At 48.2% G+C, this 15101-nt stretch overlaps 1 protein-coding gene across 1 annotated transcript in view; it reads left to right on the top strand.

Moving 5' to 3' along the window:
- GRIK5 (glutamate ionotropic receptor kainate type subunit 5) overlaps positions 1-15101 on the top strand; it is a 46024-nt gene that overhangs the window by 10952 nt on the left and 19971 nt on the right. The window contains exons 7-10 of the mRNA XM_084815080.1: positions 6316-6477; positions 8238-8390; positions 9579-9683; positions 13100-13207. Of these exons, the coding sequence (XP_084671206.1) occupies positions 6316-6477; positions 8238-8390; positions 9579-9683; positions 13100-13207 (528 nt within the window). The remainder of the gene's footprint in view (positions 1-6315; positions 6478-8237; positions 8391-9578; positions 9684-13099; positions 13208-15101) is intronic.

Here is a 15101-nt window from a genome sequence, read left to right as displayed (position 1 = left end):
GGGTGGGGATGCTATCCAGTTGCCAGTGTTGAAATAATATTCAAATGCCAGTCTAGTCCGCTTCTGTACATGGAATGTATATGTGTGTGGTGGTAGTGGGGAGGGGGAGGTACCATCTTGTCCTTTGTCTCAGTCAGCAAAATATCTTGGGCCAGCCCTGCTCAGGGCAGAACTAGGAACATCAGAAGCTGCCTTATACTGAGTAAGACACTTGATCCATCTAGCCCGGTATTGTCGCCACTGACTGGCAGCAGCTCCCCAGGGTTGCAGGCCAGAATTTTTCCAGCCCTACTTGGAGATGCCAGGGATCGAACCTGGGACTGTCTGCATGCAAAGCACATGCTCTACCACTGACCCACAGACCCTGACTAGATGTGATGCCCTGCAAAATGGCAACCCTTTACCCCTCTTCTCCCTTGTAGTTCCTGAAACATGCTCTGGTAAACCATCACAGCATGTGATGGTGCAGGAACTTAACATTAGCGGGCACAGAGGGTTAAATGGATGAGGGGCTGATGTTTTCGGCAGCAACATCTACATCAGAACTTGCATCTAGTTCCACCCTCACTGTTTAAAGCCAGACCCTCGCTTCAGAAATGGATTCCGTGTCCCCAGCTGAAGTGGAACATTGGATCTGGTTCAGCAGTTGTTTTGGCAGTGATGAAAGGTGACCCTGCCATAGAAATCCAGCTGGAGGGGATATTTGCTTTTTTGATGTGCGTCTCCTTCTCACAGCGATGTGATGCTCAGCGCAGCCTTTTCAAAGGGTCATTTTCTTTGTGCGGTTCTTTAAAATACATTTTGCTTCAAGGTGAAAGCGTAGGGATGGGATGGGCAACCAGCCAGAAGCCTGAGGACCAGATCTGCCAGCAAAATGCTTCTGTCTGGTTTCTGGCAACTGTTACCAAATTTGAATTGAGGTCTGGTTAACAACAACAACCACAACAACTTGCTGTGGCTTCTAAGAAAGCCCCCCCCCCCCCTTTTATATCACTTAACTGTAAGGGCTGCTTCCCTCATCGTGTGCTTCCACAATTTGATTTTGTATTTTTAATGGGTTTTTTTTACATGGGAATCTACAGTGTTAGGGACTAGAAACCTGTTCTTATTTTTATTTTTTTAAAAAAAGCTGAGATTCTCAGGTTATGTAATTCTGAGTTCTGTGTGGAATCTTGCGTTTGTGGAGTGTGATTTAGTACTGCTCACACCCCTGGCTGTAGCATAAGCAACACAATACATTTCCCTTGTGGGGGACCAGCCCATCGGACAGCTAGATTTCTGCTCTGTATCTCTGAGCCTATCCTTGCAGTGTAGGATTGCACGTTAAGGACTAGGAGATTGTCCTTTAAAAAAGAAAAGGAAATGTATTTGTGTGCGTCTTCATATTGCTGTCCCAGGATTGAGCTCTGGCTTAGAAAGCAGGTACAGGACACTAAACCCAGTTCCATTTAAGCCTAGACTACTTCTCCTTCCTGCCCCACAGTTTTCTTTCTGTCAGCTGTGGCGGTGGTGGTGGTGGTGATGATGATCGTGATTCAGAAGGAATTCCCCCACCTAGTGGTGGCTCAAAGCCACTGCCTGTAAAAGAGAGCCAATTAACTTGTTCACCCATTCAGGGCCTGACCGGGGCTGACCCAGCTTTTGCTGTATCAGACTTGATGGGATCCCAGCCGGAGGCTTACAGCTCACCAGATGTTCCCTGCATAGCTCAGCCGTGCGCAGTGCGAGCAACTGGCTGCGTGTACAGCTTCCCTACAGACAGTACTGCCGTTCCAAGCCTTGGCTGTGCTGAGCTCTGTCATCAGAACAGCCGTGCTGCATCAGACCAAGGTCCATCTAGTCCAGCGTTCTGTTTGCACAGTGGCCAACCAGCTGCCCACGGGAAATCCATAAGCAGGACATGAGTGCAGGAGCACCCTCCCGCCCATGTTCCCCAGCAACTGGCGTACATAGGCACACTGCCTCTGAAAATGAAGGTAGCATATAGCCATCAGAACTAGTAGCCACTGATAACTGTATTCTCCATGAATTTGTCTAATTCTCTTTTAAAGCCATCCCAGTTGGCAGCCATGACTACATCTTGTGGAAGTGAATTCCGTAGTTTATCTATGCCCTGTGTGAAAAAGGACTTCCTTTTATCTGTCCTGAATCTCCCACCAATCGGCTTCATGGGATGACCCCACTGGGTTCTAGGGAGAGGGAGAAAAATGTCTCCCTACCTGCTTTCTCCAGCATCTCCATCATCAGCATCCATCCTGCTTTCTTATCTTCCTATCATGCATAAGGTGCATTGTGTTCCTGTCCCTCCCAACACTTGCTGCGAATCCTGAGCGCGGGATTTTCATTGAGGCGCCTCTGCCTTGATTGCCAGCAGTCTGTCGGCAGTTTTGGAAATCAGCAGTGTGGTCTAAGCCATGGATGGCTGATGGGCCCCCTTCCCCAACAAAGCAATCTTATCTGGCGCCCTGGCGACTGTGCCAAATTTTATTCAAGTATAGTAGAAAAGTGTATTACCATTTCAGTTGGAATGGAAAGAAGAATTATCTCAGCTATAAGCAGTAGAGCACACTTCCCCAACCTGGACTGCAACTCTCATCATTCCCAGTTGGCTGGGAATGATGGGAGTTGCAGTCTAACAGATCCAGAGGGCACCAGGTTGGGAAATACTGAAACAGACGCATTTCTCACTTTTAATATTTGACTATTTGCTTGTGAACATTTTGGGAAGAAATTAGAGCTTGAAATGTTCCTCACAAAAGCCATTAATAGTTGGGCGGGGGGCAGATTTCTTTATTTGTGGTTCTTGTTGTTACCATCATCATGATAATTATTGCAAACAGCAGAAAGAAAAAATACACATAGGAATAGAACAGGTATCAAACTCACGGATACATAAAAGAGATCAGTACCATTAGCATTAGTAATATTCTTTGTAATGTTAGTATCAGAACATTAAACTATCATAGCATAATAAGCCCATTGACAATACGCGAACACATTAACAAAAAAGAAAAGAAAATCAGAACGATGTAAGTATTAGCAGTGCAATCTCATTATATACGCCTACTCAGATGTCCCATTGAGTTCAGTGGGGCTTATTCCCAGCTAAGGGAATAGTGTTGCAACAGGCAGAACAATCCTACCCTCTTGGAACTGCTGGGGGATTATGATGAAGTGGAAGTGCCCCTCTACCGTGGAGAGGAGCTCCACCAGCAGGCTGGCACAGCTGCCATGTAAGCCCCTGGATGGCGTGCAGAAAGCTCTGTGAATGTAAGGCAACCTTACATACATCCCATATGTGCCTGCCTGGACCCTAAGATCATCCTCAGGGGTTCTCTGGGAGCCCCCGCCAAAGGAAGTGAGGCGGGTGGCTACCAGGAAGAGGGCCTTTTCTGTTGTGGCACCCCAGCTGTGGAATGAGCTCCCTAGAGAGGTTCACCTGGCGCCTACGTTGTACTCCTCCCACCTCCTTTTTATTCCCCCAATATTTTAGCATTTTAGCTTCCTAGTCTTTTAGCTCTGGTCTTTTAAATCTGTATTTTAAACCTCTGCATTGCTGCTAGGTTTTATTCTGGTTGTACTGTTATTTTTTGGTTTTAAGCTTTCATATTTGATATCGTTTTATGTAGCACTTTGTGGTTTTAGTTTTTGTGAACTGCCCAGAGAGCTTCAGCTATTGAGCAGTATATTAATGAAATAAATAAACAACAAACCTTTCTGAACCTGATGCCCTCCAGTTGTTTTGGACTTCAACTCCCATCAGCCCCAGCCAGCATGACCAGTGGTCAGGACTGCAAGGAGTTCTAGTCCAAAACATCTGGAGGGCACCAGCTTGGGGGAAATCTGGTATAAGTGTTCTGCCAGCAGTGTTGCTGCAGGCTTTTGGCCCAGAAACGGGGTGTTCTAGGAGCAGGGCAGCGGCAGCCTTGGCTTCACTGGATCCAAACACCCATGCTTCTCTGAGAGGCCCCAGGACCAGGTACCTTTAGAGCTTTTCTACATGAGGGATTTATTGTGCACTCGTGATTCCTTGCTCGTGGTTGTTTGCAGGTTGTTTAGATGATGTTGTGATCCTCCAGTTTCGCTTCTGTTTTTTTAAGAACACTCTCCTGGAGCGTTTTTAGAGTGGGGAAAATGGAGTATTATTGCTGAAAAAAAAAGAAAAGGTATTTTCCTACTTGTGTAATTGCAGTATTCTGCTATAGCACAGTACCACCTAGAGGTTATGTAGCAGAAAAGCAGGAAAGAGAAAGCTCTTTGTGTAGAACCCGCATCTCAATTCTGCAATGAAACCAAAAGTAGATACTGTGATTAACAGCCTTGTGTAGAAAAAGTTCTTAGTACACCAGCCTGGAGCTAGCACAGTTAATTTCCCCTCATAGGTTTCAGTGGAAGTGTGGGGGATTTTAAAAAATCCTGCTGGAGAATTTAAGAAAATAAAACCTCGCTCCCTGCTGCCCTGGCTAGAATGAACTACCAAGACTTTGCAAGTGGTGGATCACCTGTCACTTCACTCCCACCTCCTCACAACCCCATTTAAAACTGCTTGGTAATCTGGATCCAACCCATTTTGGATACCATCCATTTTTGCACAAAATTAGTATCATATGTTTGATTTTCTCTACCATGTGTATAATAAATACGTTTTACTATAATGGCTACATGCCAGGGTTCTGAAGAAAGCAGTCAGATAATGGAAGAACAACCTTCCCCCCCCAAAAAATATATTTTGCAGTTATAAGCAGAGCAATAGCAATTTTTACATCATTATTATGTGTACATCCTTTCAAACAAAATTCTCAAAGGATCATCTGGGAGTTTGTACCCTGTAATTTGCTCAATTACATAGAGACCAATATATATTAATTTTCTCACATTCCCACAATATATGCAATTGGTCGACATATGGTTGTTCTCAAGGCCCACGTTTACTATGTGATAAACCATAAATCAAATGTTACAGGCGTTACTTAACATCGGTACAGTGGCTTTTTAAAAAATTGTTTTACAGTAATTGTGACCACATTTCCTCCAACATTCTCATCACATAAGGTTTTTTAATTTGTTTTTTGCTTTTTGTAGTTGTGTCTTTCCCTCTCTGCTACTGCTTGGGCACCATTTTATATCCTTTGGTGCCCCTCCTATCCTGAGTGATCCCAATGACTCAGGAATCACATAATTAACACAGTGACATCGTGGTGTCATGTAGCCAGTCAGAGCTATATCATGATGTCACAAAGACAATTTAGAGTGAGAGCAGGAAGCATTGCCCTCATTTGGAATGGTTGTCAGGGAGGGAGCCATGTTGCAAACACTTCTGCTCCTGTTTGCAGCCCCCTTGAACAATCTTTGACAGCTGAGGGGGACAGATTGGTTTGTTTTTTTTTAAAGCTCAGCCTTTTTTACATCTCCCTTTTGGATTCTGTATGTAAAATACAAATGTAGCAATTTAATAAGTGATGCTGTCCCCTAGCATGTGGGCTGCACAGCTGTGAAGTTAGATGCAGCTGCTATATTAAGATATCCTGTGAAGGGTTTGTGCATCAAATACACTCTTAATCCCTGTACTGTGTCTAGAGCACAGAATGACCCCTAAGAATACAGGTATTATCTCTCCCTGGTCTAAGCATCTGGAGAGGAATCATAGCTCACGTAGGGAGAGGGAGCCTTCCTCAACCTGGTGCCCTCCAGATGTGTTGTACTACAACTCCTGTCATCCTGTGCCATGTGTGCTGGGGGTAATGGGCTTTATATTTCAACACGTGGAGGGCACTGGGTTGGGGAAAGCTGATACAAGGTCTCAGGTTTAGCATTCAGGCACAGTGGACAGAGAGTTACAGCTGAACCAAAGAAACCGGGGTTCAATCCTTGCTTGCCATGATGCTTACTGGGTAGCTTTGGTTAACCTACACACTCTCGGACTTCCCTACTTCACAGGGGTGTTGTGAGGCTACAGTGGCAAAACCCCATTTATGTTGCCCTGACAGCTCCTTCAAAGGATGTGCTAAGAATGTGATAAATAAAACCTCTAGTGAACAAGCTAAAGGTAGCTGAACTGACATGACAACAAACCAGTTGCCTTCAGCTATGCTGGTCTCATGATCCACCTTCAGCAACAACCTCCCAAATGTACCTTAGGTCTGTTCAACATCCAGCACCTTCCAGGCTCCTGTTCCCTTTCCCTTGGTCCTTTGCCTCCTCTTCTCTAGCCTCTCTCCAGAGTGACCTCGATTGCACCCAGTTAGGATGAGTACACAGTACGAATGATCCATTAGTGCCCTTTAACCACTTTGTTGTGCTCACAACCCCCTACAGGACTTCCCAATCTTGCATCTGGATGGGATTGTGGATGACCACTCCAACATCCTGGGCTTCTCCATGTTTAACACCAGCCACCCTTTCTACATGGAGTTTGTCCGCAGCCTCAACATGTCATGGCGGGAGAACTGTGAACTCAGCCCTTATCCCGGGCCTGCGGTAGGTGTGGCAACCCAGTGCAAGGGAGCAGGTGTCCTACGAGTGTGCGCTGGGGATATCCTGCTAAAATGCTGTCCTGCAGAAGAGGCCTTAAACAGGGGTGGGCAACAAAATTCAGGTGGGGAGCTGGATGAGCCCCCCCCTCCGTACACACAGTTTGAATGATGTCAGGGAGGGCATGGCCATGCCCCTTGGTATCCTGGGCCATAGCCACACGTCATTTGGTCCCTGGCTGATGCACCAGGTGGATTACCCACCTGGGATGCAGCAGGTGAAGCTGAGCTGACTGGGTGCTTGGCTTCGCTCATCCTTTGCCTTTCCTGTCCATCCAGCAGTCTCCAGGCTAGGAGGTGAAAGGGGGAGTGGGCGGGGTCCATGGAGGGAGCCCAAGCTTCTGTGGGCTGGATGGCCAACCTCTGCAGGCCAGAGGGTGCCCACTTGTGTCTTAAAAAGTGATGCCTTCAGCCTTGCAAGCGAATCTACCAGAATGACTAGCCGCAGGCATTTGGAACAGCCATCTTAGTTGCCACCAGTGGTGACTGGTGGCTCTGATGCCAGTGGAGCAGGGAATCCGCTCCGAGTTTCAGTCAGGACTGTAGAGGGATAGCTCCTTTGGAGTTCTGACTGGTTCTGGCTGAAACCCACACCCCACTGGCATTGGAGCCACCAGCCTCCACTGGTCGCCACACATACTTCTTGTGTTTGCAGGTGCGGGAACACTCATCTGTTCACTTCACAAACCATCGAGGCTTTGTGAGCACTCACAAAACTTCCAGGGATTTTGAAATGAATTCTCAGAGGTCCTTGATGGCGTGCATGCCCCCGCCCCTTCCAACACTTTGCAAATTGCAGTTTGCCTGTTGAAATCTATGGAGATAGGATGGCTCCACTGATTTCAATAGGGTGAGTTTAAAAAGCATTTACTTACCTAAGAATGGCTGGTTGGGGGTCAATCATGAACCCATCCCTGAAGACACTTGGGGCAAGGAATGTCCTCAGTGGTAAATTGATGTTCCCCAAACCTTCCCACCCACTGTTTCCAGGCATGCAACCTCTTTTACCCTGTCTATTGAACTCAGCGGAAACCGTTTCTTTGCTGATTTTGGTTGATTAAACAGGCTGCAGAAAGTAAGTCTGATCGAGACTTGAGTGAGCCTCCAGCAGACTCAAAATGGGTTGCAAGCATTTGAATGCTCACTCCATAGAATGCTTACCCTATCACCAGTGTTAATGATCTGTAGTTCATCAGAAAGAAAGAAACTAAGAAAGAAAGCTAGACTGTTTTTCAGTTGATAAAAGTATTCCAGTCTGCTCACTTGGAGGTGGTTGTCTCATGCCACAGGCGACCAAGCTAGTGGTTATTTAATTCAGTGATATTCGCTAGGGAAATAGGCACAAGTCTGTGAGAGGGGCCTCGCGGGATCAAACCAAAACTTCTCCAGCCACTCCAGCTTCCTAAATGCCTATAAGAAATCCCCACACGTAGGGCATGCATAATCTTTGTAAACCACCCAGAGAGCTTCGGCTATTGGGCGGTATAGAAATGTAACAAATGAAATGAGATGAAGGCACTATCTCTCCCCCATCTGGTGTTTAGAGGTATATTGCCTTGAACCTAGAGTATCCTGGTTAATGGCCATATCATGGCATGTATCAGACTATGTTTAACCGAAAGGAAGAAAATGTGTTCCTATTTCTTATATATATGCATTTTAACACTTGCTGAATTATTTGCTTGCTCCCCCCGATCCCACCCGCAGCTGTCAGCAGCATTGATGTTCGATGCGGTGCATGTGGTGGTGAGCGCAGTGCGGGAGCTGAACCGCAGCCAGGAGATCGGCGTCAAACCCCTGGCCTGCACTTCAGCTAACATCTGGCAGCATGGGACCAGCCTCATGAACTACCTGCGTATGGTGAGCTACGGCTGTGCCCATGTTGGGGAAGCTCCGTTTCTTGTCATATACAGCCATTTACGAATGAGCAAGAGAGTCCTGGCTATGACGAAAGCTCATGCCAATTAGATTGTCCCCAAACACACTCAAATGTTGCCTCATGTTTGAGAAAAATATGAGACTGCGTACAAGTTCCCTGAGAAAAACTTTGGTCCTGTGGAAGATCATGTTGCATGCTGCGTAGCTTCCAAATGTTAGGCCTCAGCTCTTCTATAGGGAGCTAATGGGCCATATGGATTGCCAGACTTCTCAAAATCTCAAACCAAATGCCTGCATCTTCCCTTCCCATCGTTACAGTCCCTCCCCCTTTTTTTGCTGCCAGCGGTGGCTGTTAGGGCCCCTCCTTGTCTTTCCATACCCTTTCTGGCTAGCAGGATACTTGTCCTTCTGTAAGCTGGCCCTTTGTGCTGAGAAGTTGCCCCTGAGCCATTTAGAATGTTCATAAACATTCCATGACATCAGTGCAATTCCAGTGAATAGGGAGAAGAGCCCATTTCGATAAACTGAAACTATTGCTCTGGGAACTTCCATCTCCAGGCTTCTTTGACATTACAGCTGCTCAGCCAACGTCCAAGGGAGGCTCAATTAATTTTAGGGTTTGGGGCAAAACAATTTTTTGAAGTAAATCTGCATGTTGCATCTATGATACCAATTTCATATGTCTACTCCTTAACTTCTGTAAACTGCCCAGAGAGCTTCAGCTGTAGGGCAGTATAGAAATGCAGATAATAATAATAATAATAATAATAATAATAATAATAATAATAATAATAATAATAATAATGCCAGTGTGCAGATGCCCTAAAGTGGAAAGGGAACCCTAAGTTCACAAACAGGGACATAAAGGAAAGTAGGGCAGGGGTAGGCGATCTGGTGCCCTCCAGATGTTTTGGAATACAGCTCCCAGTCCCATCAGCTCCAGCCAGCATGTCTAGTGGTCAGGGTTGGTGTGAGTTATAGTCCAAAACATCTAGGGGACCCCAGGTTGCCCACCTCTGACCTAGGGGATGTAAAGATTGAGCACTGGCCATCCATATGGCCTTCGCCCAAACTCTGGTCATGTCTCACTCTTTCTCATTCTCCTCCTGTTTCCCTCTCTGTCTTTCTCCCTCTTCCAACCCCCATCTCTGTCTCTCCATCCCTGGCCAGGTAGAGTATGACGGGCTGACGGGCCGTGTGGAGTTCAACAGCAAGGGCCAGAGAACCAATTATACCTTGCGAATCCTGGAAAAAGCCCGCCGTGGACACAGGGAGGTAAGAGGGGGGCTCTGCCCCCTGCCCCCCCAGGGCTGGCCCAAGACATTTTGCTGCTTAAGATGAAGAACAAGATGGCAGCCCCATCCATTCAGTGCACAAAAGCTGACTGGATCCTCAGTTGAATCTTTCTTCAGAGCTGATGGTGGGACAGTTACCTCCACTACAACGCCAAGTGGCAGGCTAGCTTAGGGGAGGCAGGGCAGGCCCTGTTGCACACACTTCTCTCCTCCAACACCTTGCTGCTGCCTCCCGGCATCTGCCATCTGACGCAACTGGCTCACTTTGCCTAGTGGTAGGGCTGGCCCTGCTGCCCGCTCCTTCCCAGTCCAGCTTCCAAGCCAAGGAAATCCTAGATCGTGCCAGTGAACCCATGCACACGTAGTTACCCATGCATTGCATAGTCGGCGCCTGTATTGTAAGATCTCAGCCTTGAGAATCTGCAGGTTCTGTGCATGCTCATTTGGGAGTAAAGGTCCATTGGTCTCTGTGAGGCTCACATCTGAGTAAATAGGCACAAGATTACGCTGAGAGATTCTATGCATTCTGCAGGCAGGTTGAAGGCACAACATGTCATGTTCCCTGGCCTTGTTCATTCCAAAATCTGGAGTTTCTATTTGCAGAATTACCAAAGTTCTTTTTTCGTAGAATCCTAATACCCTCTGTCACAGTTTCCCTTCTGCCACACGACCTACAAACATGCAATCAGTCTAGTGCAGGGGTGCAAAACCACAGGCCCAGAAGCCAAATCTGGCCTATCTATCTATCTATCTATCTATCTATCTATCTATCTATCTATCTATCATCTATTTATTTTATTAATCGCCCATCTGGCTGGTCACCCGGCCACTCTGGGCGATGTACAACATACAATAAAACAATAAAATTCTACAATAAAAACATTTTCTAAAATACCCTAACCCACCCCAAATGCCTGCCTGAACAACCACGTTTTTAATGCACGGTGGAAGAGGGGGCATGGCAGAGTTCCCTAGGGAGGGAGTTCCACAGAGTGGGGGCCACCACAGAAAAGGCCCTCTCCCTCATCTCCACTAGTCTAGCTGTCCTGGCTGATGGGACAGAGAGAAGGCCATCCAAGGCTGATCTTGTTAAGTGGCCAGTCTGGTGTTGCTTGGAGGTGCTCCTTAAGGTAGGCTGGGTCGGAACCATATAGGGTTTTAAAGATCAAAACCAACACCTTGAATTTGGCCCGGAAAACGACTGGTAACCAGTGCAACTCCTTCAGCACTGGAGTGATGTGATCTTGCCGGCGGCTGCCTTTAATCAGGCGAGCTGCTGCGTTCTGTACCAGCTGCAGCTTCCGAACCGTCTTCAAGGGTAACCCCACGTAGAGCGCATTACAGTAGTCTAAACGAGAGGAGACCAGGGCATGTACTACCAATGGGAGCAGATGGTCAGGAAGGAAGGGGTGCAGCCACCGTATCAGATGGAGTTGATACAGTGCTGTCCGGCTCACAGCTGACACCTGAGCCTCCATGGGCAGCTGGAAGTCCAAAATGACCCCCAGGCTGCGGACCTGGTCTTTCAAGGGTAGCCGTACCCCATTCAACACCAGGTCAACATCCCCCAGCCTCCTCTTGTCTCCCACCAAAAGTACCTCGGTCTTGTCAGGGTTCAGCTTCAGCTTATTCCTCCCCATCCAGCCACTCACCGTCTCCAGATATTTGGACAGGGATTCTACAGCCAACCTTGGTGAAGATTTGAACGAGAGGTAGAGCTGCATGTCATCTGCATATGCAGGACAGGAAGGCCTGGCGTGCTATGGTCCGTGGGGTCACGAAGAGTCGGACACGACTGAACGACTGAGCAACAACAACCCCAAACCTCTTGATGATAGCCCCCAGCGGCTTCACATAGATGTTAAATAGCATGGGGGAGAGGATGGAACCCTGTGGCACCCCACAAATGAGTGGCCATGGGTCCGAAACCTCCTCTCCCAGTGCTACCCTCTGGTACCTGCCGGAGAGGAAGGACCGGAACCACCGCAATACGGTGTCTCCAATGCCCAACCCTTCCAGGCGGTTCAGGAGGATACCGTGGTCAACGGTATCAAAAGACGCTGAGAGGTCGAGGAGAACAAGGAAGGAGCATTCACCCCTATCCAGAGCCCTCCTCATATCATCCACCAAGGCGACCAAGGCCGTTTCTGTCCCATGCCCAAGCCTGAAGCCCGACTGAAATGGGTCTAGATAATCGGTTTCTTCCAAGTGTGCCTTCAACTGCATTGCCACCACCCGCTCAATCACCTTGCCCCAAAATGGCGGATTCGAGACTGGGTGAAAGTTATTCAGAACTTGGGGATCCAAGGAGGGCTTCTTTAAGAGCGGTCTTATCACTGCCTCCTTGAGGGCTGATGGCATCACTCCTCCTCAAGGGAGGTGTTCACCACCGCCCTGATCCCCTCACCCAGTCTCTCTCTGCAGCCCATAATGAGCCAAGATGGGCAAGGATCAAGTAAGCAGGTGGTCGGCCTTACAGATGAAAGCACCTTGTCCACTTCATCAGAAGGAAGAAGCTGGAACCGATCCCACAAAATCAGTTTGCCACAGGCTGCCTCTTGCTCACTAACTGTAACCATGGCTCATGGAATAACACTCTTAATCCGATCAATTTTATCTGCACCTTGCCAAGGCCTCACAGAAGGCCTTAGAATGCTCCAGTGGTTCTGGAGCCACTGGACTGACCAGGCTTCGGACCACTTGGAACAGCCTCCTGGGACAGCACTCTGCAGACGCAATAGAGGCAGCATAATATTCCTTTTTTGCTGCCTTCACCGCTACGTGATAGGCTGAAGATACAGCTCTAGCCCATGTCTGATTGTCTTTGGAGCGAGACTTCTGTCACCGGTGCCCTAGCCATCTCACCTCCTGATTCAGAGCTCATAACTGTGGATTGAACCATGGTGCAGTCTGAGCCCTGTTCAGGGGGAGAGGGCATTTCGGAGCCACCCAATCTAATGCCCCAGTGATGCGGCACTCCAGCCACCCACCAGAGTCTCGACCGAGTGGCCATTGCCATGCTCCAGAGAATCCCCAAGCGCGTTCAGGAATCCATTCGGATCCATAAGACGCCTGGGGCGGACCATTTTAATGCCTAGGGTCCCAATCCAATCTTCTGGCCTTTCCCAGATGGCCACTGCCTCCTTTCCTATGACCATTAATTGTTGGGTGGTTTGCCGGCTTTTGGGCAGGTTTTCCCCATTCTGAAAGGTTGAAATGCTGTAAGAGCTTTAAACTAAAATATGCTGGTATTTTGGCTCCTGACCCTTTTGCCCAACCCACCACTGGAATGTGGCCCCCGAGAACTTCACTGAAATGGAATTCAGCCGTTGGCTGAAAGAGGTTCAACACCCCCGTTCTAGTGAGACCCTCTAGCACGCTATCCCCTCTCTACAGATCGGAGTGTGGTACTCCAACAGAACGCTTGCCATGAATGCCACGACGCTGGACATCAATGTCTCGGAGAGCCTTGTCAACAAGACTTTGATAGTCACCACCATCTTGGTAAGTATACCCCCTGCTCTGGTGGGGCCTATACCTTGACTTTGTTAAGGCCACACATGTCCTGAATGGTTTCTCTCTGCCTTTTTAAAGTGGGGATCCGATTAAGAGGCCATGGGCCCTGTGGCAAGGGGGTTTGGAGGCAGTTTAGGCAACCAGATCCAAAGGGAGATTGGGCTCTGGAACTTGCACAGAGGAGGGAATTTCAGCAAGGTCAGCTTCTCATGCAAGAGTGAAAAACACTGCCCCTGCTGAAATTCCCTCTTCTACAAGGCTATTAAAGCTGGCCTGCACAGCTCATAAACTGCCAAGCTGAAAGCAGCCCATTCACCATTAGGTTTGCCAGATTCAACGCTGGAGAACATTCATATTAACTTTAAACCTCCAGGCCTGGCAGGAGATGAGGCAGCCACAGGTCTTTCTGCCTGTTCCTTCAGCCACTGTTGTCCACCTGCTTCTCCAACCTGCAAGCTATCTGGGCTCTGGGTGTGCCACATAGCAAGCAGGGGAGCAGGGCAGGTGGGGGGGGATGACAGGCCCAGGGAGGGAGTAGGCAGGAGGCGCTGCAGCTGCCTTATCTCCAGCCACATCCGGAGAGTTAAAGTATATGAATATTCTCCAGCTTTGATTCTGGTTTCCCTACTCGCCATGTATTGTGGCCGTGCTCAACAACAGCACCCCAACACCCTATTTTTGTAGGCAGGCAACAAAACAGGAGGAACCTGGAGTAGGGGCTGCCATACATGGCTTACCAGCTGCATTTGGCTCAATGCATCACAAGTAGCGGAGGGCTGTCATGACAGATCCAGGAGCTCTGTTCTCCTTTGCATCTGTCTAAGGAGGGGCATGGTTTAAAAATTCTATCCGCCTGTCTGTCTGTCCGCCTGTCTGTCTGTCCGCCTGTCTGTCTGTCCGTTCATCCATCCATCCATCTATCTATGATGTGGAGAGAATGGATGGGGGAAATTTATCTCCATGTTTCTCATATAACACTAGATTGGATCACCCAATTCAGATCATACAATCATAGAATAGTAGGGTTGGAAGGGGCCTATAAGACCATCAAGTCCAACCCCCTGCTCAGTGAAGGAATCCAAGTCAAAGCATCCCTGACAGATGGCTGTCCAGCTTCATCTTGATTGCCTCCAGTGTGGGAGAGCCCACCACCTCCCTAGTTCATTGGTTCCATTGTTGTATTGCTCTAACGGTCAGGAAGTTTCTCCTGATGTTCAGCCGGAATCTGGCTTCCTGTAACTTGAGCCCATTATTCCGTGTCCTGCATTCTGGGATGATGGAGAAGAGATCCTAGCCTTCCTCTCTGTGACAGCCTTTCAAGTACTTGAAGAGTGCTATCATATCTCCCCTCAGACTTCTCTTCTCAAGGCTAAATATGCCCAGTTCTTTCAGTCTTTCCTCATAGGGCTTTGTTTCCAGTCCCCTGATCATCCTCTTTGCCCTCCTCTGAACCCTCTTCAGTTTGTCTGCATCCTTCTTAAAGTGTGGTGCCCAGAACTGGACACAGTACTCCAGATGAGGCCTAACCAGTGCTGAGTAGAGGGGAACTAGTACTTCCTGGGATTTGGAAGCTATGCTTCTTTCAATTGGTTCAGGATACGGATGTATTTATGTATTACATTTCTAATCTGCCCAGTAACTAATGTTCTCTGGATGGATCACAAACACCCCACATACTGGTTCGGTGTAGCTGAACTGGTGTAGTTTTGGTCCTGAAATGGGAGGAGACTTTTTCAGGGCTGTGGGGAGGAAACCTACCCCGAACCGGTGTGTGGGGTGCCCACCTTTCTCCAGACCCAAAAGGCCTCCCCTTCTCTCTCTCTTTATGCCAGTAGCCATGTTGGCTGGGGATGATGGGAATGGTATTCCCAACACATCTGGA

The sequence above is a fragment of the Heloderma suspectum genome, chromosome 10, assembly GCF_057233095.1.
Source record: "Heloderma suspectum isolate Gila_16-S chromosome 10, 16-S_ref, whole genome shotgun sequence".
Classification (NCBI taxonomy): Eukaryota; Metazoa; Chordata; class Lepidosauria; order Squamata; family Helodermatidae; genus Heloderma; species Heloderma suspectum.
This window is presented reverse-complemented; position numbering and strand designations above follow the sequence as displayed.